The 25,091-nt window shown below is 47.6% G+C and overlaps 1 protein-coding gene across 1 annotated transcript; it reads left to right on the top strand.

Annotated features, from left to right (window-relative positions):
• The first annotated feature begins 9,982 nt into the window (after positions 1–9,982).
• On the top strand, positions 9,983–24,374 carry NIPAL4 (NIPA like domain containing 4). The gene is made up of 6 exons (XM_045503585.1): positions 9,983–10,163; positions 13,526–13,765; positions 16,940–16,996; positions 18,143–18,233; positions 20,739–20,899; positions 21,949–24,374. Exons 1-6 carry the CDS (start codon positions 10,127–10,129, stop codon positions 22,575–22,577), a joined length of 1,215 nt encoding a protein of 404 aa, XP_045359541.1. The 5' UTR covers positions 9,983–10,126; the 3' UTR covers positions 22,578–24,374.
• Positions 24,375–25,091: the final 717 nt, after the last annotated feature.

The following is a 25,091-nucleotide window of genomic DNA, read 5'->3' as shown; positions in this document are numbered from 1 at the left end:
TTGCACGAAGCTTGCTGCTTACCCCAGCTTTTCTTCCTGGACCTGTCTTAGCTTTGCAAAGTGACAATTCCAGCAAGGATTCCTCTGAGCTTAGACATGAGACAGGGAGAGAAGGCAGACATGTGGAGACTGTTGGGTCGGGCAGCACTAAGAGGACTGTCCTCAGGGGAAGGTGGGTAGGAGCACCCCCCACCCCAACTCACACCTTTTGGGAACTTCAGTTGGAGAAAGGGCTCCCAAGAGCTGCAACCCCTGGCCTCCCTCCTGCAAGGCCCTGGTCAGTCCTGGCAGCCAAACAGTCTCTCTAAAGTAGCAGACCCCACCTACAGTGCAATGAATACCCAAGTGAACTCAATTTATGCAAATTCTAGTAGGAACAGTGGTAATTAACTACCTGCTTTATGCCAGATGCTTTTCTTATATTAACCCACTGAATCCCCCAATTTGCCTGATGAGGTATATGCCATGTTGTCCCCATATACTGATGAGGAAATTGAGGCCCAGGGAGGTTAAGTAACCTGCTCAAGGACACTTGACTAGGGAATGGTAGAGGCAGGAAATAAGCCCAGTCTGCCCAACTCCAGGTTCTGCTTTTAACCACTACTCTACCTTGCCTGTGTCTCAGTGGGGAGTTTGAGAATAAGGCTTCTACCCTTACAGCTGTATGATTTTGGATAATCCACAGAAGGTCTCTGGTCTTCAGTTACCTTATCTGCACAAATGGAAAAGAATCAGCTTCCTTCCCAAGTGTGTTCTTTAGAACTAGATGTTAACAGGTGTTATGTGGGGTGGGGCATGGGAATTCTATGATCAGTGGGATTTGGAACACTATGGGTTAAACTAAATTGAGCGGGATTCTTTACAGCAGGACTTCTCAGTGCCTTTAACATGTCAATATGCGATGACTATCTCCAAGAGGAGGGTTGAGAATGTGGCATTTCCCAAAGTTTATTGAACACGAGACAATGTGGAGTGGTGTTTCATGGATCACAGTTTGGGAAACACTGATTAAAGAAGATTTTTGCAGGAGAAAAGTAATTTTTTTTTTAATTTTTTTTTCAAGGTTTATTTATTTTTGGGACAGAGAGAGACAGAGCATGAACGGGGGAGGGGCAGAGAGAGAGGGAGACACAGAATCGGAAACAGGCTCCAGGCTCTGAGCCATCAGCCCAGAGCCTGACGTGGGGCTCGAACTCACGGACCGCGAGATCGTGACCTGGCTGAAGTCGGACGCTTCACCGACTGCGCCACCCAGGCGCCCCGAAAAGTAATTTTTTATGAAAGGTAGAATTCTCTTTCCTTTCCCTACTTGTACTAGGTGGGAAGAAAGCGACTTATAGACAGACACTCACCAACTTCTTCAGGCTGGTAGAGAAGCTTTGGGGCATTTAGCAGGAGATGAACCCATTTACTGAGCACCTACAACACGTCAGCTCTGGGATTATGACTTAGGTTGTCTTTTGTGATTCTCAAAACAGACCTTCAAGGTAAGTTTAATTTAAGAAGGCAAGGGCATCTGGGTGGCTTAGTCAGCTAAGCATCTGACTTTGGCTCAGGTCACAATCTCGTAGTTCATGAGTTCGAGTCCCACATCAGGCTCTCTGCTGTCAACATAGAGCCCACTTCAGATTTTCTGTCCCCCTCCTCTCTCTGCCTCTTCTCCACTTGTTCTTGCTGTCCCTCTCAAGATAAATAATTTTTTTTTTTAAGGCAGTATAATGTTGCAAGTGAAAATGTTGGCTTTGGGCTTGGATAAACAAGAGTTTGTGTCTTAGCTTTGCCATTTGATAGCTGGAGCTGTGCAAACTTGTGCAAGCCACCTAACTTTTCTGTGCCTCACTTTCTGTAGCTGTAAAATGGATAATACAGCACCTACCTCATATGGTAATGTGAGGATCTGCTGTTATAGCATACAGAAGCACTTACATAGTATCTGCACATAGCAAGTATTCAGTAGGAGGTAGTTTTATTATCATTGTCATCATCATTACCCCTGTTTCACAAATAAGACAGATAAGGCCCAGGATAGGTAAGTAACTTGCCTAAGGCCACACAACCATTGTGTGTGGGGAAGTTGAGACCCATATACAGCCCAAATCTGCTTTTCCTCCCCAGAAGCCCTGAAAGAGGCTGAGCTAGTCACAGGCTTGCAAATAAAACACTCTCCCGCCAGCCATCTCACGTGGAGTGCCACTGGGGATTGTGTGGGAGTTTCCCCCTTGGACACAGATGGTATCACCATGCAGGAGTATTCAGACCCACTTGCAACAATGTGCAGAAGCCCTGAAAGAGGCTGAGCTAGTCACAGGCTTGCAAATAAAACACTCTCCCGCCAGCCGTCTCACGCGGAGTGCCACTCGGGATTGTGTGGGAGTTTCCCCCTTGGACACAGATGGTATCACCATGCAGGAGTATTCAGACCCACTTGCAACAGTGTGACTGTGCCTCAGGACCCTTACAAAGGAGCCTGGAGAACTAGGGTCCTGAGCCCATAGGCATCCCTTCAACAGCCTCCCCATACAAGAGCCTCTTCTGGCCTTTCTTCTGAACCCCAAACCAGTTCTGTGGGAGCATCCGTGAGAAGAATGACTGATGTGAACATTGTGTGCTCAAGAGGCCACACAGCCACCCCTCCCCCCCCCCCCCATCAACCTGGGATCTTCCAAGTCCTATCGTGGGTGGAGGATGTCCCAGTGGCTGCTACAGGGGAGGGGGCAGCAGGGAGACAACACGGAGGCCAAGGTGACAAGTTTCCAGGCTCCTGCCCTGAATCAATGAAAGAAACACCTCTTGAGAGACATTTTTATATTGTCCTTCCATGTAACTTTCTGTTGCGGAAAGAAGTTTGGTACCCACCCCATCTCATTTAAAAAAAAATAAGCTTTTAAATAAAAGCTTTACATTTTTTTTTATTTTTTTAAGTTTATTTATTTATTTTGGGAGAGAGAGCACAAGCACAAGTGGGGAAGGGACAGAGAGAGAGGGAGACACAGAATCCGAAGCAGGCTCCAGGCTCTGAGCTGTCAGCACAGAGCCTGATGCAGGGCTCAGACTCAGATCATGACCTGAGCCAAATTTGGACACTTAACCGACTGAGTCACCCAAGCATCCCTAAAAGAAAGCTTTAAAAACCACTAATCTAGTCCATCATTTTCATTGCACATATTGGGGAAACGGAGACCCAGATTGGAAGGACCTGCCTCTGGTCCCAGTGTATTCATGGCAGAATGGGGTCTAGAACTCACATCACCTGACCCTTTAATCCTAACCTCTCAGATATCAAAGTCTGAGATGGGTTAATTTATTAAAACTCAAAAGGAAAAACAGAGGCTGTCTGTCCTTCCTTTTCAAGTTGGCTCTTCCCACTTTAAAAGCAGTTTTCCCTCTGTGCCCTTGTCCTCCCTGTTCCCTCATACCGAACGCTGCGGGTCCAAACAGGCACAGGAGAGGAGCATCACTACAGTCCCCCTGCCCCCATCCCCTACCTTGAGTTGCTTGCCTGAGCAGTGACTCAGAGGATCAAAAGGCAGAGAACGAGGAAGAGACTGAAGTAGAGCTTTGAGGACCTGCTCAAATCCCAGCCTAGCCACTTATTATCTGCATGACCTTGAGCAAGTTACCAAACCTCCCAGTGTCTCACTGTCATCAGGTGCAAAACTACAATAGCTCCATTGCCTCGTGGGGATGCCATGAGGATTAGACTTAATTTGTACAACAGATGTTGGTGAGGATGTGGAGAAGTGGGAATCCTTTTGCACTGTTGGTAGGAATGCAAACTGGTACAGCCACTCTGCAAAACAGTGTGGAGGTTCCTCAAAAAATTAAAAATAGATCTACCCTACAACCCAGCAATTGCATTACTAGGAATTTACCCAAGGGATACAGGAGTGCTGATGCATAGGGGCACTTGTACCCCAATGTTTATAGCAGCACTATCAACAATAGCCAAATTATGGAAAGAGCCCAAATGTCCATCAACTGATGAATGTATAAAGAAGATGTGCTTTATACGTACAATGGAATTCTACTTGGCAATGAGAAAGAATGAAATTCTGCCATTTGCAACAATGTGGATGGAACTGGAGGGTATTATGCTAAATGAAATAAGTCAGTCAGAGAAAGACAGACACCATATGTTTTCACTCATATGTGGAACTTGAGAAACAACAGAAGACCATGGGGGAAGGGAAGGGGAAAAAAGTTTCAAACAAAGAGGGAGGCAAACCATAAGAGACTCTTAAATACAGAGAACAAACTGAGGGTTGATGGGGAATGAGGGAAAGGGGAAAATGGGTGATGGGCATTGAGGAGGGCACTTGCTGGGATGAGCACTGGGTGTTGCAGGTAAGCAATGAATCACAGGAATCTCCCCCTGAAACCAAGAGCACACTGTATACACGGTATGTTGGCTAACTTGACCATAAATTACATTATAAATAAACAAACAAACAAATAAATAAAAATAAAATCAAGGTGTAACATTAAAAAAATATGTGAAAAGAACCTGCAACATAGAAGTTGTGCAGCAAGCAATAGTTCATTTCAGTATTATTATGTTAACTATATTTTGATAAGATCTGCAGTTCTTTGCCATGAATTAAGTGCAGTAGGCTCTCTGCGCACCCACACCAAGGCCAAGCAATGCTGCACTTCGACATATATTCTTCATGGGGAGCTCTGCCCTATATAGGAATTTCAAACCTCTTCCACCTGGAGGCATACGCTGAGAGGGGATCCCATAAACACAGTGTGACCAGCCTTGACTGAGAAGAGCAGTCAAGAAATGGCTCTAGAATCAGCATGCTGGGTTTTATCTTGGCCCCACCGTTTAACTGCAGACACCTTAGCCTTTCTGAGCCTCCATTTTCTCATCTCTAAAACAGGAATCATAGCAGCACCTGACTCATAGGCTTATTGAGAGGAGCAAATGGGACAATGTATATGAAATCCTGGCTCGTCCTTAAAAAGTGGCCAAAAAATAATAGCTCTTATTATATTCCCTAGGCTTAGCCTTTTCTGCTCATGAAGAAAGTGTTGTAGGAGATAAAAGTGGTGGATCCGGGTTTGAGTGACTATTGGTAAAGTTCTGATTCTGCCACAAGTTAGCACCTTTCCCCTCTTCAGGCCTCAGTTTCCCCACCTGCAGACTAAGAGGGTTGGATTAGTTCAGCTCTAACTCCGAAGGAGAGCTGATGAGAGGGTGGCATGGCTGTCCATGTGGTTTCTGGATGGCCTCAGTCTTCCAAGCTACCCATATGGAGAAGGACCAAGAAGACTACTGGAAAGAATGCTCTGTCCTTCCCAAACCAGGGCCTTGGTTATGAGAGCTGCTCTGGGGACACACAAGCCCAGCTTGAAGCTCTGTCCTTACCATGGTGTGTGACCTTGGTAAAGTCACTTCACTCTCTGAGCCTTAGTTCCTTCATCTGTAAAATGGGGCCTGAAATGGCACCCAGAGTAAGGGACTGCAATGACCATGTGAGCCAAAGCCTACAAAGTGCTTGCCACACAAGAAGTCAGTAATGGTGTGTCGTTTAATAATCATTATTGATGCCAGTTGCATCAATTGGCTCATCCCTGGGCATGGCGCTCTTCTTAGAGCCAGTCTGAGTGCACCTGTGTCCATTCCAAGTATTATTTCTAGTGGCATTAAAGCTTTTTATGAGAATAGAAGCCATCCTGGGGACCCACCTAAAGAAGAGGAGTTGGCTGGTTTCTGCATGACGACAGTTGAGATTCCCATGATTCCAGGTCAGCCTGAAGGAAGTGACAGCCATCAGTCCTTCCCCACCCTGCCAAGAAGACCAGCTCTGCAGGGTTGGAAAGGACCACAAGCTACATCTTGCCCAACCCTTCTACCTGGGGTAAGATGCCAGGAGGGGAAGTGACCTACCCAAGTGTCATGGCATGTTACTAAACCTAAGGCACTTAGTATATGCAGCATTGAAAAGCGTATCTGTGTTTGATTCTTGGCTTCTTGACTTACAGGCTCAGTGACCTCACTGAACTTCATTCCTCATCTGGAAAATGGGGATAATAATAAAACCTGTTTCCCAGAATTGCTGCAAAGATTAAATGAGCATGCATATACATATATGCATATAGGTAATTAATATGCATATAACATATAGCAAGCCCTCTATAAATCACAATGTCCAGCAGAAATATAATGTGAGCCACTACGTTTTAAATCGTTTTGTAGCCACCTTTACAAAAAGTAAAAAGAAGTAGAGAAAATTAATTTTGATAACGTATTTTATTTAACCCAATGTATCCAAGATATTATCATTTCAACATGTAACTAATAATAAAAGTTATTAATAGTTTACATTTTTTTCTTACTGAGTCTTCGAAATCTGGATGGGGTGCAACCTGGGGAGATATTGGCAACCGGTTGTCACAACTAGGGGAGCCCGGAGATGGGCAGAAGTGTATACAACTGGCATGAGACCAAGGATACTACCGAAAATCCTACAGTGTGTAGGACGGCCTCGCCTGCCAAACAATTATGTGTCCCGAAATGTTAACAGTGTCTGTTTTACGTGTCTACTTCATGACTACTTCACATTAGCCCCTTTCCACATTCTCAATAGTCACATGGAGCTGGGGCCTACCATACTGGACAGTGCAGCTCTGTAACAGAACATTTGGACATGCACTTAGAAGGTCCAAATTTTTAGGAATTTGGGTTTTCGTATATTAGTCTTCCTGTTCATCCTGGAATAACTGGCCAAATGAGATGTGACTGGTTCACTAGTGCCTGGCTGGCTAAGGACAGAGCCCATCTGTCTCTGGCTGGTCAGACCCTTCCAAAGTCACCGCCCTTCCCTGGTAGACGAGCCTGGGACAGACAGTGAGCCCTGTTGTTCTTTTCTGGGGAGACAATGCTACAGGCCCTGCTACCTGCCTGACAGTGCTATTGTGGCTCAGGGAGAAAAGGGCTTTGTCAGGACAGCAGGCGGGGAGACTGCGGTTCAATGGGGCTCATTATATCTGCACTCCCGGGATGCTGATGCCAGCCCTGGGGAAGCCACGCCTCCTTCTAGAACAAATGGGGAGCCTGAGGCCCTGAGAGGGTTTAGAAGAACCATCAGTAGATCCCAGCTCCCTCCACCTCAGCCCACTGCCCTAAAACATGAAACTCACCTAACTCTGAAAAGCCTTGTCTCATAGCACAGGGTGAACACAGGGCAAGGGAGCCCCTGCCCTGGACCACAAAATTTAGCAGCTCCACAAATCACAAACATATCCAAAAATATATGTATTAGGGAACATATGTGTGTACCTACCTCTCAAGATCTGGGTTCAGCTCTGGCACAATGAGACCATAACTGAAATATCCTCTCTTGTGATTAAAAAAGCCCAGGTCAGAAAGAAAGACCACAAATCTCTTGTTCCATGTCCTTGGAACAAATGCAATCAGGGTTTGAAGGCAGTGAGAGTTTGAGGGTCGTATTTACACCAGCCTCAGAAATGGGCACTGTTTAGTAGCACACGTTAATCTAAGCAGCAGAAATGCTTACCTAAGAGAAAAGACCAGTTAAATTTTCTTGTTCAATCCTCCCTCTCAGGTAGTGTAGATGCTGCTATAATGAACTATCATTTCCTAGTAGGACCAATCATCCAGTTTCCAGCTTCTCTGTGTTCCAATTTATACTGGACTTGGAGGTACTCACCTCCATTTGAACTCTGATGCCGCATCCCTCCAAGGTGAGGGGTAGGTCTGGGTGCATTACCTTGAACTCGGATGTGTAATGTTACCAGTACCTGTGATTTCCCGCTCCCTTCTACACTCTACCTTAACCACCTTGCCCCCAACCCCATGGTGATACAGACACACACACACACACACACACACACACACACACGCATGCGCGCGTGCACACACACACACACACACACACACAGAAAGCTGGAAGGACTGTCTTATTTGACAGATGAGGAACCCATTTCTCCTCAAGAGTAAGTGATTTGTTTAAAATCACCTGAAAGTTAGGGGAAGCCACATGCTGGGAGAACCCATCCCTTGGGGCCCAGCTAGAAGGTCATGTGTAGAAGGTAGAGTGTGATGTTGGAGAGGACAGGCTGGGGGCAGCTCTGTTTACTCCTGGTGCCTTCACGAGTTGTGGGACCTTGGGGGCAAGTTTCTCACAGTATTTAAAATATGGCTTCTTCTATTCCTATACAAAATATTAACATTAAGGGAAGCTGGTGACAGGTATATGGGAACTTTCTGGACTATTTTTGTAATTCTTCTGTAAATCTAAAATTATCTTATAACCAAAAAAAATTTTTTTAAGTACAGTTTTCTCTCATCTGTAACATGGAGATAGTAATGATACCTACCTTACAAGAGGCTCAAATAAGATAATATCTGGATAGGGATTAGCCCGGGGTCTGTCCCATAGCAAAGACTCCATAACTATTTTTAAAAGCTACCTCCTCCAGGAGGCGAGTGACCAACATTGCCAGAACTGACCACCTGCTTTCTTGGAGGTCCCACGTCTTCAGTTCTCAGGAGCCAGAGCGTATTTGAGTCTAAAATGCCAAGCATGTCCGTGTGGCCCCTGGGAGCATGTATTTGATCTTGGCTCTTCCACTTTCTAGCTGGGAACCCCAGCAAGTTCCTTGATCACTCTGTGCTTCAGTTTCCTTTCTGAAAAATGATAAAAGTATGTCCTGCATATGGCTGTCATGAGGACTGAATGAACGGGAGTTTTTCAGCATTAACCTTGCCTGCCCTGCAGCAAACACTGCACAAGTGTTCTTATGGTTCAAATCAGTGTTTCTCCAATTCATGTTTACTATTACCCATGGATAACAAACATACTTTCCATAACCACAGTTTTTTGAGGTTTTTTTTTCTTTTTTTTAAGCTTATTTGTTTATTCTGAGGGAGAGAGAATTCCAGGCAGACTCTGCACTGCCAGCACAGAGCCCAGCTTGGAGCCCCAACTCAGGAGCAGGGAGATCATGACCTGAGCAAAATCGAGAGCCAGACACTCAACCGAATAAGCTACCCCAGGCACCCCATCCAGTTTTGTTTTGTTTTGTTTTGTTTTTTAATGCTGATTTGGAAGACACCAGTTTCTAGGTAGTAGCAGATCCCATTTTGTTTCTCTCATTAATACATAAGGTTCTCCAGGGACAGAGAATATGTCTGCCTCCTTTTGGTCTCCAGTCACTTGGAAGAAGAAATATACTTCTTTCATTGAATTTACCAAGCTTCTTTTTTTTTTTTTTTTTAAAGGAGATGATTTTTCAACGTTTATTTATTTTTGGGACAGAGAGAGACAGAGTATGAACGGGGGAGGGTCAGAGAGAGAGGGAGACACAGAATCGGAAACAGGCTCCAGGCTCTGAGCCATCAGCCCAGAGCCCGACGCGGGGCTCGAACTCACGGACCGCGAGATCGTGTGAATTTACCAAGCTTCTATCATCCATTCATTCCACAGACAAGTATGGACCATTTATCGGGCGCCTACTTACTGTGTGCCTGTTGTGTGCGAGTGCCCAGCACAGATCAGACCTATGTTGAATGAATGAACCAGGCAGGGAGGCAGGGAAGGAGGAAGCCAAGAAGGCAGACAGGAAGGGAGAAACCCAGGGTCTTGGACCCCCTCCCGACCCGGGAGGACTCCATCTGGCAGCCGTGCCTCTTCCAACCCCCACTTTCCCCACTTCTTCCTCCGCCCGAAAAAACTCCCCCTCTCCCACCGTCTGAGGATCCATCATCTCTCTGACACTGGGGACACAACCGGGTGCAGTCCCGGCGTCGCGGGGGGGGCGGCGCCCGGGGACCCGCCCCCCTTGCCTCCCGCCGGGGGCGCGACGCGGTGACTCCCTCTCCGGGAGCGCTGCAGCCTCCGCACCCCGGGAGGGCGTGCGCCCCTCTGCCGGCTGCTCGAGCGCTGGGCCCCCGGCCCAGCGAGTTGCCCAAGACTCTGGGTGACTCCTCCCCGAGGACCGTCCCCCTCTGGGGCGCGTCATTCTCTCCACCCCTGGGGCCGACCCCGGCAGCCTCTGGCACGCCGGCCACGCGGGGGACGAGTCTCGGCCACCTGCTCCGGCACCGGGGAACCCGGGGCGCCAGCAGCCCGCGCGTCGGTCCGTGCGCGCAGGGCCCATGGAGCTGCGGGCCAGCAACACCAGCTGCCAGAACGGTGCGTGCGGGCCGCGCTTCGCGCCTTCCCTTCGCCGCCGCTCCTTTCCTTCGCGTCCTCTCTGGCCGGGGCCCAAACCGAGGAGGGGTGGATCGCGCTCTGGCCAGTCTTGGGGAGAAGCGGGGTTCCGGCCGACTTCCCCCGTCTTCGGAGCTGGTAGCTGAGAGGGGGGTTGGGAGGAAAGGGGGAGCGTGGGGACGGAGGCGGCGGAGGCGGGCAGCACTGATTGCAACTGGTCAACCAGAGGGGGAGGGGGGGCTCGTGGTTGTTTCTCACATACAGTTGCTTCAGATTCTACTACCTGCCCGGGTCTGCCTGTCTCCCTGGGGCAAGGGAGAGGGGCGCAGAGACGCTTCACCCCCAAACCCACACACACCTTTTAGGGAAAGGAGGGAAAGAGCAACCCAGGAGGGGATAGGAAAGACCTTTAGCTTTATGTTAAGTTCTTGCTGGGAACCGGGTGGTAGACTAGGCCCTTTACCTGCATTACTTCATTTATCCTTAACTCTAGAGGGCAGGTAGATATTATCACCTCGCCGTCTCCTTTCTGGAGAGAAAGAAACTGAAGTTCTGAAAAGCCTGATGATTTGCTCAAACTAATCCGCTGGGGGAAGTGGAATATAAAGCTAGAGCCCTTGGATCCTACAACCTGCACTCAGACTACTGTGCTCTCTTCCCGCTATGTCTCCATTTTCCTACAGCCTCTTGCAATTGTAACTTGTCTGATAGCCCTGTTTCTCTAATTTCTGTGTTCAAAGCCAGCTCTTTGGGTGTTGGCTGGCTTTGGTCTCCTGACCAACAATGCAGTCCATTTTCAGCCTCACCTTCCCCTGGGGAAGAATATGTTCCCCAGCCCTAGCATATTCTGGAAAAGAAGCCGGAATCACTGGGCCCAGCACCCGCTTGTCTAATGAGCATCCTTCTCAGAACTGGATGTCCTTTGGCCTTCAGCCTCTCTCATTTTCTTTTTGTCCCCCTGGGAAAACTTCATTCAGCGGAGGGTGCTTCCCAGAACAGGCAAGCTCACCCCGTGGCTCCACCTCCTGGAGATGCACCTTCAGGAGGGCAGGTGAAGGGCGTGGGGATGGGCTTGGCCTTCCTCTTGGGAGTCACCTTCCTTGGCCCATGTCCTCCCAGGCTCTGGCTCATTTCCTGAGTTCAGGGAACTCTCCAGACTAGACTGAGCTGAGGAACAGGAGCAAGAGGTCAGACCAAATTTCATGAAGGATGGAAATGGCTTCATGTCTCATCTTCTCTCGATTGTGACACAGGTGTCAGGAAGAGAGATCTCCCACTGTGAAAGACACATGGATGTCCCCTGGTGGGTTCCAGGCCCAGCTCTGCCACTAGGTTTTTGTGAGACTCAAGCAAGTCCTTCCCCTTCTCTAGGCCCCAGTTTTCCCAGCTGCAAGTAAGAGGGTTAGACAGGCCATTCTGTGCCATGGAAGAAAGATCAGCATTGCCCTTATTTTATTCCACCAAGATGCTGCTCTATCCTCCAGATACACCAAAGCCAGAGCTGCATGACCTTGGGCTTTGGGGCCCATTTAGTGGCTCGCCTGTAGTTCTAATTGGTATGAGGAGGAACCGTCCCAGGCTTACATCCTTGGCACAGCAGCCTGGAGCTTTGTGACCCACGGTTTGAAAAAGACCTTTGACCACCAGAGGTCACAAACTCAGATGCCTACAGGGGCTGAGCACATAACCAGAATGACTGAAGGGAGCCAGGTATGGACTCTGAGGAATTGCAAGGTGCATTTCCTAAGGGGGAACCACTCTCAACTGCAGCCAGTTGTCGGTTGGGATGGTGTACTCAACAAGGTGAACACAGGCAGCTCAAAAGCTGAATTTTCTTGGGAAATCAGATTTTTATTAAAAATTTTTAATGTTTATTTACTTTTGAGAAACAGAGAGAGAGAGAGAGAGAGAGAAAGCAGGCAGGAGAGGGGAAGAGAGAGAGAGAGAGAGGGAGTCACAGAATCCGAAGGAGACTCCAGGTTCTGAGCTGTCAGCACAGAGCCTGACGCGGGGCTCGAACCCATGGACCGCGAGATCATGACCTGAGTGGAAGTCAGACGCTTAACTGACTGAGCCACCCAGGCACCCGGGGAAATCGGATTTTTAAATGTTAGTAATAAGTTCATATTTTAAAATAACCCTCAAGAGGCCAAAGGAAACCCCACCCCACCCTTGCTGCCTGCTCTGTGGGGTACATGTGGCGGTTAAGAGCATGGCTTTGGCATTACACGGACTTGGGGAACAATTTGGCTTCTCTTCTTACCACGAGTGTAGTCTTACTCAGGTTACCAAACTTATCAGGGTCCCAGTTTGTCCAGCCAAAACCCTGCACATGATCACTGTGCCATTTCTGTGGTAGGAATGTTCCTGAAAAGCCTCAGAGTAGAGGACCGTGTGGGCACTGGAACTGGAGGATTATTGGCTGTGCTTTATATTGTTTCACTGAACTTAGGCAGCTTAGCTCTTCTGACTGAGGGTCTGCCCCTCACCCAAGTTTGCCCTATTGTCCTTGGTGTTTGTGCCAGAAAGGCGAGCAAGGGTTGGCCGGTTCTGGGTCATGAGGGCTGATTCAGACTCTCAGGGTCTCAAGGACTTGGAAAGCAAACTGAAGAGATTCCACATGGAGTGACAGGGACACCAATGTCTCTGAGGCCTGAAGGAGGCCCAAGCCACTGACTGTCAGCACCAGAGGTCTTAAAATCTGGCTTGGGAATGGGCCGTTCTAACAAACGGGATGCTTATATTTAGTCATCTTCAGGCCTAGAAGGGGCTATGGACCCACAGGCCTCACTCCCTCATGTTACCTGTCAGAAGTCTCTGCTGCGGCTGGAGGTAGGGATATGGAAGTGAAGAGGCCTCTTGGAGGAGAAAATCCCTGTGTGATCCTGAGCTATTGGAAGTCCAGAGGCTGGGAGGAGATTCCTGTGGATGGTGGGAAGTTGGAGTCAATGACGCCTAAGAGTTTGAGAGCCTCAGAACCCTGCTGGGTGTGGGGAGCATCAGTACACCTTAGGGGTTATGTGCTGGAGTTCTGGAGTCAGACAGTCTGTGTTCTTAGGCAAGGTGCCTGACCTCTCATGGCCTCCATTTCTACATCTATGAAATGGGAATTCAAAGCAGCACTTACCTGACAGATGGTTATGAAAATTGAATGAGTTCATGCAAATAAAGCCCCTAGCCTGGAGTAAGCACTTGGTGAATGTTAATTATTATTGTTAGGTTCAGGCCCATTGTGTGGGCCTTGGAAGCTGAAGTATGGGGTCTGAAAGGGCCACCAATTCCAGTATCTTGAAAGCACCCAAGTGTACCCGGCATGACTCACTTACCATGGTCTTCCTGTCCAGGTTCCCTGATCAGCCTTTACTGCTCCTCCCAACAAGTCCTGTGCCAGATCGTCAGTGACCTCAGCCCCCAGGTGCCCAGCAATGTCACCTCTACCAGCTGGAAGGAGAGGTTCAGGCAGAGCTACGGATTCTACATTGGTCTGGGCCTGGCCTTCTTGTCCAGCTTCCTCATCGGCAGCAGTGTCATCCTCAAGAAGAAAGGCCTTCAACGACTGGTGGCCTCGGGGGCCACACGGGCTGGTAGGGTCCTGAGGAGGAGGGTGGCCATGGGGTGCCGGGCAACTGGGCCGTGGGCCAGGCCTGTGCACCTCCCTTCATAGGGGGGCCACTGTAGCAGTTTGTGAGCCTGGCCTAAATGGTCACAAAAGACTCATTGTCAACTCCACCAGGAATCCAGTCCACCAGCAGGAGACGTTCCTTTAAAATCCAACATTTCTGGAGAATTTCAAGATAAGTTAATTGGGGGTACAGATAAGGAAAAGTCTCACAGCTGAGAATCAGAAACCCCAGATCTATTCCAGTTTTATTTCTTACCAGCTAGGTCATCATAGGCAAGTCTCAACTTCCCTGCAAAATGGGCATACAAATACCTCTGCCCAGAGCATTGTCGCACACTGGTGTGCCCTATTAACTTCACACTGAAGCCGCTACAGGCTACAGAAAAATTACTGGGTCTCTATCCACAAGGGACTTACTGTGAAAACATTCTGGAGAAAAGGAATCATGTGTAAAGGAATTCATTTATTTGCTCATGACTCACCGCAAGCCTGCTGGGTGCCAGATACCATGCTGGACATGGGGACACAGTGCCCTGTGGGACATTGAGTTGAGTGGGAGACACAGGCAAGTCAATAGGCAATTGTTCCATAGTAGGTTACTTGCTATCTGTCATGGCGAAAATACAGAATCCTTTGGGACTATTTTGGAGGAGCATGTAAAGCCCAGGCTTGGAAGGTTAGGGGAGGTTTTCTACAAAAGGTGATCTGGAAGCTAGGGCCTAAACGATGAGATGGCAAGGTGGAGGAGAAGAGAAGAAGACAGGGTGATGCAGGCAGAAAGGACAGCAAGTGCAAAGGCTCAGAGGCAAGAGAGGATGAGTGACATTGGAAGCTGAAAGTAATTCAGGATGGCTGGAGCACCGAGGGGTAAGAGACGGGGGAAGGGCCAGATCGCGAAGGGTCTTGCAAACCGGGCTACGGAGTTTGGGTGCAATTGTAAGCGACAAAGGTTTTAGGCAGGGGAGTGACATAGTTCGATTTACGATTTGAAAAAATTCCTGGTTGCTGGGTGGACAGTGGATTAGGGACAAGACTGGTGCCCAGGAGACCAGTTAGGGGAGAGGGACAGCATAACTTGGGCCTGGGAATGGAGACAGTGGTAGAGTCCCAAGAGAGCTTTCTGGGTTTGGTGTCGACTGGCTCCCAGGGGATGGTGAAAACAGAGTCGAGGCTGACTCAGCTTTCTGACTTGAGCAACTGAGGAGATGAGGGTGCTGTTTTCTGTGATAAAGAAGGCAGGAGGAGCGGGTTTATGGGAAGACGATGGTTCAAGTCTGGGCATGTTCAGTTTAGTGTTCTGTGGGACACTGTGCTTTGGAAGCAGACTTCCGGGTCTCTAATTCCAGCTCTTCAGTTCCTGGTGATGTGATCCTGGGCAAGGAAAGTGCTTTCTCTGTGCCTCAGTTTCCTCATCTGTAAAATGGGGATAAGAGCAGTTCCAATCTCTGGTATTGTTGTGAAGATAGGTAGTGTGTTTACAAAAATGCTTGGCACGAGTGTTGGTATTACTCTTCTCTAAGTGGGACGGCCCGGCAGGCAGTTGGATATCCAGGGCTAGAGCCAGGTACCCTCTGAAATGGAAAGCTGTGAGATGTGGGGAGGAAGTCAGGAGCAATGGTCTTTGTTGCCCTCTCCTTCATGTCCTGACAAGTGTTCAGAAGGCCAGAGACCTCCCAAAGGGCCAGGAAAAGATTTGCTTGTGCCAGGAGAAAGCAGGGTAAATATCACTGATACCATTCAGAAAGGTAGCTTCTCTGGAATCCTTTTTTCCCTCCAATCTGCTATTTCCTTATCTAATGAGATTTCAACCCTTAGCATAAAATGCTCTCAGTGCTCCTTTTATGGAAGATCCTGAGTCCTTTAGGAACCTGATGAGATCTAAAGACCTTCTTAGAAAAATAGACATTTACAAAAAGCGATTCACAATCTCTGGATTTTCACATAACTGTCTAAAACCCGTCTATTACCATCATAACCATCATCATCATAACTATTATTATTGAGTATTGACTATGTGCCAGGCTCTGAGTCCACCATGTGAACAAGGCAGACACAATTCTTGACTTCCTGGGGTTTCCATTTTAGTGGGAGATATGCCAGAAAATAAATACATTAATTCAATTTATAAATAAATGTCATGAAGGAGAAAAGCTGGGTGTGATGAAAGAGAATCCCAAGGAGAAATAATAGAGATTAGGGGGTCACAGAAGACATCTTAGGGGAAGAAACATTCAAGCAACGTCCTGTAGAGTGAGCAAATATCGTTAAGAAGACTGTTTCCAACATGGAAAAGCACATGCAAAGGTTTTAAAGCCAAAAAGAGCTTGTCATTTTGGACGAACTAAAAGAAAGCCTGAGTGAGTAGATACTAGTGAGAAGAGTGGTAGGAGATGCCTTTGGAGAGGTAAACAGGGACAAAACCACAAACTGGCTTATTTAAGATTTGGGACTTTATCCTCTGAGTATTTGGAAGCTATTGGCCTGCTGCAAGCTTGAGGGGTGACTGTATGATTTACATTCTTAAAATTCATTGGCTGCTATGAAGGCAGTGGGTTATAAAGGGATGATGAGAGTGGAATCAGATGAACATAGAGGGCTATTGCCTCAGCCCAGGCCAGAGGTGGTAGTGCCTTGGAGTTGAGTGGTGGCAGTGGAGTGGACATATGTGCGATGCTCTTTGGAGAGGGAATTAGCAGAATGGATGGAATGCAGAAGGTGGAGGAATGGGAGGGTCAAGGGTGATTCTCTGGTTTGTGGCTTAAGCAACTGGGTGCATAGAGGTGCCATTTACTGACTTTCAATTGGTAGGTGGGTGGGTGGGGAGCATTTAAAATTAAGAGGTCTATTTAAGACAGAGTTTGGGATGCCTATAGGAGATCCAAGAGATGTCAACTAAGCAATTGAACATACATCTGGGCTCCAAAGAAAGGATCAGTATACACGTATGAAATAAGGATGCCTGCATAAAGATGGTATTTAAAACTTGGGGAATGGATAAATTCACCCAGAAGCAAGCCCGGAGGACTAACCAGCTAACATATATTGAATCCTTCAAGACTGGGGAGTGAAGGTAGAGATAGGAAAGGTGCCTGAAAGAGCATGGCCAAGCTAACTTTGCGTCCATTCCTTTCTACAGTGGACGGAGGGTATGGCTACCTGAAGGATGCCATGTGGTGGGCTGGATTTCTCACCAGTAAGTGGGTTCTTTCTTACTAACAACAGTGACCCTTTGATGGCAGAGGCGGAGATGAAAGGAGGGGCGGAGGGGGGCCTTTCTGTCTTCATTGTGCCAAGTGTGAATCTGAGACCCAGATTCCCAAGGGAAACATCTTGACCATCTTTGCAGGTTGAACATTTTACCTGTATTTCAGATCTCTTTCTCAACCCAAAGTCAGTCCTTCATCCATGAAACATTTAAGCCCAGAGAGGTTTGTAGAGAGCTGGTAATGATAAAGATGTCTTTTCTCAACTTCCCTTGAAACATAGAGAGTTATCACTCTTGGTTGGAGTCTCTTGGATCTCTACATGGGAGGCTGGGGCTCCTCAGCCAATTTTCTCATTCCACAGGCCGTGTGTTGGCTCACTTTAGAACATGGCTGGTCTGCCACTTGCAGTTTGCCCAGATTTGCACATTCACACATTTCCCCCGCTTTCCACCCACCCTCTCTGGCTTTCAAACCCTAATTCTTTTGAATGGAAAATTATGCAGCTTTCCATTTATAAGTCAGGTTTTGACCCTAGTCATAGCCAGGGCTATAACATTCATCATCTACTTTCAAAGGGCAGACCCAGGTCATTCTCTACCAGCAGAGACAGAAAGGGCACTTTCAGGAGTCTGCAAACTAGAAACTCAAATGCAGAGAATTAGGCCCTTGGGGAATGTCAGACCTGCCTGTCAATCTGGGAGAGATGGCCTCATGACCAACTGGTACCTGGCGAACCAATAATTAAATGTTTCTTTATTTGATAAATTAACATTTTCTAGAACTCACCTCATAGAAACATCAACAGTCCCTGAAATACATTTAGCCGTGCCTGGACTAGAAGCCAAGAGACCTCAAGAACAAGAAAGCATCCTTCCACAAACATGTCCTGTGACCTTGGACTCTGGGCCTAGCTTGCCCATCTAAAATGGAAGGATTTGATCAGGATAACCTGGGTCTGACCTTCTGATCAGATTGGCCATGGGGAGAGCATAAGGATGAAGACATTAAGGAATGATGGTCTGGGATCCTGTGAATGGTTGACCACTGAATGAAGCTGTCTCTGCCCAGGTTAAATTGGGCTGGAGATGATGCATCGAAGCCACACTACCCTGTTTTCTCCCTTCATTTCCTAGTGGCTGCTGGAGAGGTTGCCAACTTCGGGGCCTATGCATTTGCTCCTGCGACAGTTGTCACGCCTCTGGGAGCGCTGAGCGTCCTCATAAGGTTATTGTCACCTCTCTTGCTGTCTCTGCCTCCTCCCTATTTTCAGTTTGTTGAGGTCTGGAACTGTCTAGTGGGGTCAACTGCCACTTGCAGTCAGGGACATGGGTCGATATTAGCTCCCAGAAAGAGGCACTGTGCTGTTCAGAGCTCCTGATCCGTAGATTGTTTGCTGCTGGTTGCTCTAGCCTCTCCTTGAACGATGGGGCAATAGAAGGGCAGGCCAAACCCAGATCAGCTGGAAGGGCTCCCACTGCCACCAAGCTGACTGTCTCATGTCAATGCTTTCGTGCCCCAGTAGGAGCAGCATACAAGTTAAAAAGCATGAGCTCTGTATTAGCTGTCCCTGAGTTCTGACCTTAGCTCTGCCTAATGTAGTAACTACATTACCATGGGCAAGTCATTTAACTTCTCTAAGCCTCAATTTCCCTGTCTGCTCAGTGGGGATGCTAATACTACCTACCTGAAGGCATTGCTTCAAGGACTAAATGAGATGATGCACAGAAAGCACATAGTGCAGGGGCGCCTGGCTGGCTCAGCGTCCAACTGCGGCTCAGGTCACAATCTCACGGTGTGTGGGTTCGAGCCCCGCGTCGAGTCAGGCTGTGTGGTGACAGCTCAGAGCCTGGAGCCTGATTCGGATTCTGTGTCTCCATCTCTCTCTGCCCCTCCCCAGATCGTGCTCTGTCTCTCAAAAATAAATGTTACGAAAGAAAGAAAGAAAGAAAGAAAGAAAGAGCATAGTACAGAACTGGCAGTGAAGAATCACCATAGCCAACACATATGAGGGCTTACTATGTGCTAAATGTTCTAAATGTTTCCCATGTATTAACTCATTTAATCCTCACAGCCTCCCTACTAACTAGAAAGTAGAAGACACCTGAAGCCAACACAGGTTAAGCAACTTGGTCAAGATCAGCCAGGTCCTAAGGGGCTAGGACAGGATTCCCACCCAAGCAGTCTGATTTCAAAGGCCACGTGCTCAAGCCACTAAGCCGTGTTGCCTGACAGACATCCAATAGTTTTTAAAATAACTGATACTAAGTATGTGTGCTTCGAATTGCCTCATTCCTCCTGAACTATAAGCATAGTTCCTCTGTGGGGGTCTTGGAGCCCCATTTGAAGCTGGCTGTGATTATTGGCTTAACCTGGAAGCCCTGGTAAATCCTAGCTGACCACACCCAACACCCATAGTTTCCTGTTTTGTTTTACCATCTTGATGACAATTTTGTAACATTTACACAATCAAAAACAAACAGAACCGTGACTCACATTGATGTAGTTGTGATACTTCTATTGTGTATCTGATTAACTTACAAATTCCCACTGCCAGGAAGTTGGGGGAGGAGGGGAATACTCCATCGCATGACGTCTGCCTGTGCTAATGCCACCAGACTCTCTTGAACACACATTCCGGGTAAAACGTTATGGGTAGTTTTAAAGGAGAGACAGAAGACATTCAAAGGAGCTTGGACATTAATCTCCCCTCTCTTCATATCTTTAGGATTTGGGGGGAGGAATTCATTCCTAGATCAGCCACTGATTTTTACCCCAAGTTAATGTTACCTTTGTAAGGAAATAGAAACCTACCATGAGATCATACCTGTCTTGCCCCATTTCCCTCCCTTCTTCCCTCACCTCTGCCATCTGAGGATGTGAGGGGAATGAAAATCACATCACCAAGGAATAGCAAGGAACTGGAGGTGTTTTACCCACTTCAGGGAAGTCACAAGAATTCTCTTCAATGAAGTATAGAGAAAAAACCATAGGCTTTATAATTAGACAGAAATTCAGCTAAAATCCTGGCCTTGCTACTTACCAGTTGCATGACCTTGCCAAGTTATTTTAATTTCTATAAGACTCAGTTTCTTATCTATAAAATGGGGATAATATATTTTACTTCTCAAAGAGTTGTGAGATGTGAGTGAGATATAGTAAGTAGAAAATTCCTAGCCTAATACTTAGTACGTATTATATATGCCCAAGACACAGAGCCTATAATTGTCATTGTGGTTGTTTATATTGGCATATACAAACAGAAGAAGGAATAGATTTGTTCCGTATAGCTCATGGAATAGAAATAGGACAATGAGTAGAAATTACCATATTTTTGACAATTAGAATGAACCTACAGTAGATCCATTTGCCTTGTGCAGGGGCGAGCTGCTTGCCACCAGTGGTTTACAAGCCATGTCTGAAAGCAGTCTGTAATGTTAAAAGAAGATGTGCCCATTGGTAGGAAGTTAGACAAGAGTGCTTTGAAGGACTTTTCCGACTCTTGTGTTTGGGGATCTTTTAGTCTCTAAAATGAAAGAACTCCACACATAACGTCGATTCCTCCAGCACACGCCATAAGCCTCCCCTAAATAAGTTTCTATTTCAAATGTTTTTGGAGGAGATCAGTGAGCCCTGATCTGTTCTCCATGAGCACTTGCTCAGGCCCCATTTTCCTTCAGGACACTGGGACAAGTATGGCTTCTAATCTCTGTCTCCCATTTCCATGTGCAGTGCTGTCCTGTCCTCATACTTCCTGGGAGAGAGTCTGAATCTGCTGGGGAAGCTGGGCTGTGTGATCTGTGTGGCCGGCAGCACAGTGATGGTGATACACGCCCCCGAGGAAGAGAAGGTCTCCACCGTCATTGAGATGGCTGCCAAGATGAAAGACACAGGTAGGCTCCGAGCCCCCATGAGTGGGAAGGTCTGGCTGCGTGCTGACCATGCCAGGTGCTGCCACCTGAAGGAGAGGGAAGCTAAAGAAAGAAAGTTGGGGGGCTGGTCCTAGGGTTAGCTCACAGGCTTCCCAGCCTGATGTGTATTGATGCCATTTATCATGTGTTTATTATGTGCCGGGCATGGTTCTAAATATTTTCCATGCATTGTCTTAGTATGTTCAGGCTGCTGTAACAGAATGTCATGGACTGGGTGGCTTATAAACAATGGAGATCTATTTCTCACAGTTCTGGAGGCTGGAAAATCCAAGATCAAAGCCCTGGTAGATTTTGATTCATAAATGGGCATCTTCTCTCTGTACCCTTACATGGTGGAAGGGGTGAAGGATCTCTCTGGGGTCTCTTTTATAGGGACACTAATCCCATTTATGAAAGTGCCACCCTCATGACCTAATCACCTCCCAAAGGCCCCATATCCAAATACCATCACACTGGGAATTAGGTTTCAACATAGGAACTTGGGGGGACATAGTCTTGTAGCATGTATTATCTTATTAAATCCCACCAAAAAAGCTCTATGAGAAAGGTCCCATTCTTTTAACTTATTATTTTATTTTATTTTATTTTATTTTATTTTAGAGAGAGCAAGAGCAGGGGAAAGGGGCAGAGGGAGGGAGAGAGAGAGAGAGAGAGCGAGAGCAAATCCCAAGCAGGCTCCATAAATCCCAAGCAGGCTCCATGCTTAGCATGGAGCCCATCATGGTGCTTGATCCCACGACCCTGGGATCATGACCTGAGCCAAAATCAAGAGTCGATACTCAACTGACTGAGCCACCCAGGTACCCTGAGAAAGGTCCTATTCTTAGCCCTGTTTTACAAATGAGGAAATGGAGGTCTTGCAGTTTAATTAGTAACTTGTCCAAATTATTCAAAAGTTGTGTCATGGGACTGGAACCCTACTGTGTTACATCCCCTCACCATGGATAGGGGCTCTAGATACTAATCGCATCCTCCATAGCTCAGATTATCTATCTCTTCCCCTCCTGAAGGGTACATCGTGTTTGCTGTGCTTCTGCTGGTGTTCTGCCTCATCCTCATCTTCGTCATCGCCCCACGCTATGGACAAAGGAACATCCTCGTTTACATCATCATCTGCTCTGTGATTGGGTCCTTCTCCGTGTCTGCCGTCAAGGGTCTGGGCATCACCATTAAGAACTTCTTCCAGGGGATGCCAGTTGTGAGGCATCCCCTCCCCTACATCCTGTCCCTCATCCTGGCACTTTCTCTCAGCACTCAGGTCAACTTCCTGAACAGGGCACTGGACATTTTTAATACTTCCCTGGTGTTCCCCATCTACTATGTGTTCTTCACGACGGTGGTGGTTACCTCCTCCGTCATCCTCTTCAAGGAATGGTACAGCATGTCTGTAGTGGACATTGTGGGCACCCTCTCTGGCTTTGTCACCATCATTCTGGGTGTGTTCATGCTTCATGCTTTCAAAGACCTGGACATCAGCCAGACCAGCTTGCCCCACATGCACAAAAACCCAACCCCATCTCCCACCCCTGAGCCCACTGTCATTAGACTAGAAGACAAGAATGTCCTTGTGGACAATATAGAACTCTCCAGCACCCCATCACCAGAAGAGAAGCCCAAAGTATTTATAATCCATTCTTAAAGTGTGGAATATGAGAGTGAGAAGATGAGCACTACAGTACAGCCTGACTTCTCAATTCCAGAGCCACCTGGTTATTTTCAGAACAACTGTTACCAGTGGGCTCTCTTTTCTTGAGATGTTCATTTATACCTCATCATTGTTTCCAGAAGGAAAATCCCTACCCAGTGAGTGGTGGTTGCAGAACTTCGTGGAAACAGCCTCAGTGACCAAATACCCTACTTGATGTTGGTGCCAGCAGGTCCCCTGGACCTCCCTTCCCACTTGTTTCCTCAGTGCCATCTCTGTGTTGTTGGGAAGAAGATAGAATTTGACCCGTTGAATGTAGCACAGGCCAAGAACTTCCTTGAGATGCTGGTCATCAGGAAATACTTAGCACTGGTTCTCCTGAGACTGAATCCCATTCCTTAGCCCCAAGGACAAAGTGCAGCTGGCTCCTGGAGGCCCCGAGAGCAATTCGTCATGCCTCCCATCCAGAGCTGACAACTAATGTGAGACGTCTTGCTGCTTTTGCTACTTCCTCTTCGGAGACAACAGCATGACCTCAGCTGACCTTCTTACTATGAAAACCACCTGATGTCTCAGGGAACATTTCCACCAGCCCCATTCCCGGAGCACTCCAGCCGGGAGGTCAGCATCTTCGCTTCCGTCCACTCTACCCCCATCCCTGCCCTTTCCGTCTCTCTCTCTGTCCTAAGGAGTTGTCACTGAGACATTCAGGCAATTACCTTAGGACTCAAAAAACAAAATGACAAGGACAATGATCCTCTACAGCCAAGCTCTGCTGGCCCAACCCAGTGTTTCATTTTGCCTCCCTCTGGAAAGAGAACAGCATTTGCACTGCTCTTAAAAGTAGTCTGGCTGTCAAAATAGCATTTGGCAGAATGCACTTTCCTTTTCCTCAAGGAGTAAACCAAAATATGATTTGGGGAGATGGGGAGAATTAGGAGCAATGTCAGAATTTGGCAGAAAACGGCCACGGGCCCTCTAGAAACCAGGGATGACTTTTGTGTTTACTCTGGTGCCCAAGAACCCAGGTGGAAAGGGCTCTGGGTACTTTCTGGGCTATAGCCTTAGAGGCTTGAGCAGTGGGATCAGCTTTGAACTTCCGTGACCGAGTGGGGTGTAGGCTTGGCATGGATGTTTTCTGCCTGTTGATCAGATGGTCACCAAGTCCTCAATGCCATTGATGAACTACCCACCTTGGGAAGCAGCAGGTCGTGGCTGCTCCAACACCATCTACTTTGGGGACTGCCTTTGGTCCCCTCACATTTGGCCAGACGCATTTAAAAACCAAGAGCAGCTGGAGAGAGGGAGAGAGATAATTCCCTTCCTGTCTTCTTTCTAGCTGCAAGAGTGTGGGAGTTGGTAGAAGGGCCATTGAAGGGGAAGTAAGAGAGCCAGTATATCTGTAAAGAGGGAAGGCTTGATCCTCAGCCCCCAAGTGGGTGCAGAGCCTCCCCTGTATAACCCCGTACCTGTGTCCTGCATTGATGTCCCATGCCCTAAGCACAGCCAAGCCCGGCCCAGACTCTTGCTGGCCTTGAAGCTCTAAAGGCTCGGCTGACCAATACACTAGCTTCCTGCACCTCCAGCCTCAAATCTCCAGTTTTCAATGAATGTGCATTTCTGTAACTAAAATCAGTGCAACATGTTGGATCTTGAGAGTGGCAGTAATCTAAGGGCCCTGAGAGCGTGGTTTACAGGGTCAAGAAAAAAGACCTCTGGGTGTGTTTACTTGATACTTGTGTCTTGGCCTTCATAGGACACAGAACAATTAAATTGGTTTGTCTAATGCTGGGGGGCTGGTCTCTGATCTCTGGAGGGTTGTGACTGCCAAGTAAGTCCCTACAGTAACTTTCACAGGCACACTCTCACTACAGTGGGCAAGGCTGTTTGGGGAATAGTTGGTTGAAAATATTCGTCCCTTGTTAATACCTGAGCCCATACTGGGAGCCAGGCACAGTATGAACAGCTTTATGTGGATTCTTTAAGTCCTCACAAATCCCCCAGGTAGATTTTTTTTTTTTTAACTTTTAATGTTTATTTATTTTTGAGAGAGAGAGAGAGAGCATGAACAGAGAGGGGCAGAGAGAGAGGAGGAGACCCAGAATCTGAAGCACACTCCAGGCCCTGCGCTGTTTGCATGGAGCCCGATGTGGGGCTCGAACCCACAAACCGTGAGATCATGACCTAAGCCGAAGTCAGACACTTTGCTGACTGAGCCACCCAGGCTCCCCAAGGTAGATATATTTTTAAGCCCCATTTTTGAGGAAAGTGTCTCAGGGAGGTTATGTAATCGCCCAAGGTCACACAGCCAGGAAGAGTCCAAGTTGATATCTGGCTCTGGGTCTATAGTCTTACCCACCAGGCAATGCGTCTCTCCGAAGCACTAAACTAAGTCTGGCACTACTTTGTTCATTCCTTTTCCTGTGATCCGTGCTGTTTCCCCTGTCTGGGTATAAGCCTCATGGGAGCTGGTCTTTATTTGCTGCTTGTTTTCAATGCCGAACACAC

The sequence above is a fragment of the Leopardus geoffroyi genome, chromosome A1, assembly GCF_018350155.1.
Source record: "Leopardus geoffroyi isolate Oge1 chromosome A1, O.geoffroyi_Oge1_pat1.0, whole genome shotgun sequence".
Classification (NCBI taxonomy): domain Eukaryota; kingdom Metazoa; phylum Chordata; class Mammalia; order Carnivora; family Felidae; genus Leopardus; species Leopardus geoffroyi.
This window is presented reverse-complemented; position numbering and strand designations above follow the sequence as displayed.

Excerpts from the sequence above, each read along its gene's own strand:
- NIPAL4 (XM_045503585.1), top strand. The coding sequence starts at position 10,127 with ATGGAGCTGCGGGCCAGCAACACCAGCTGCCAGAACG. Across the intron at positions 13,766-16,939 it reads CTCGGGGGCCACACGGGCTG|TGGACGGAGGGTATGGCTAC; the intron begins GTAGGGTCCTGA and ends TCCTTTCTACAG. Across the intron at positions 18,234-20,738 it reads GCGCTGAGCGTCCTCATAAG|TGCTGTCCTGTCCTCATACT; the intron begins GTTATTGTCACC and ends TTCCATGTGCAG.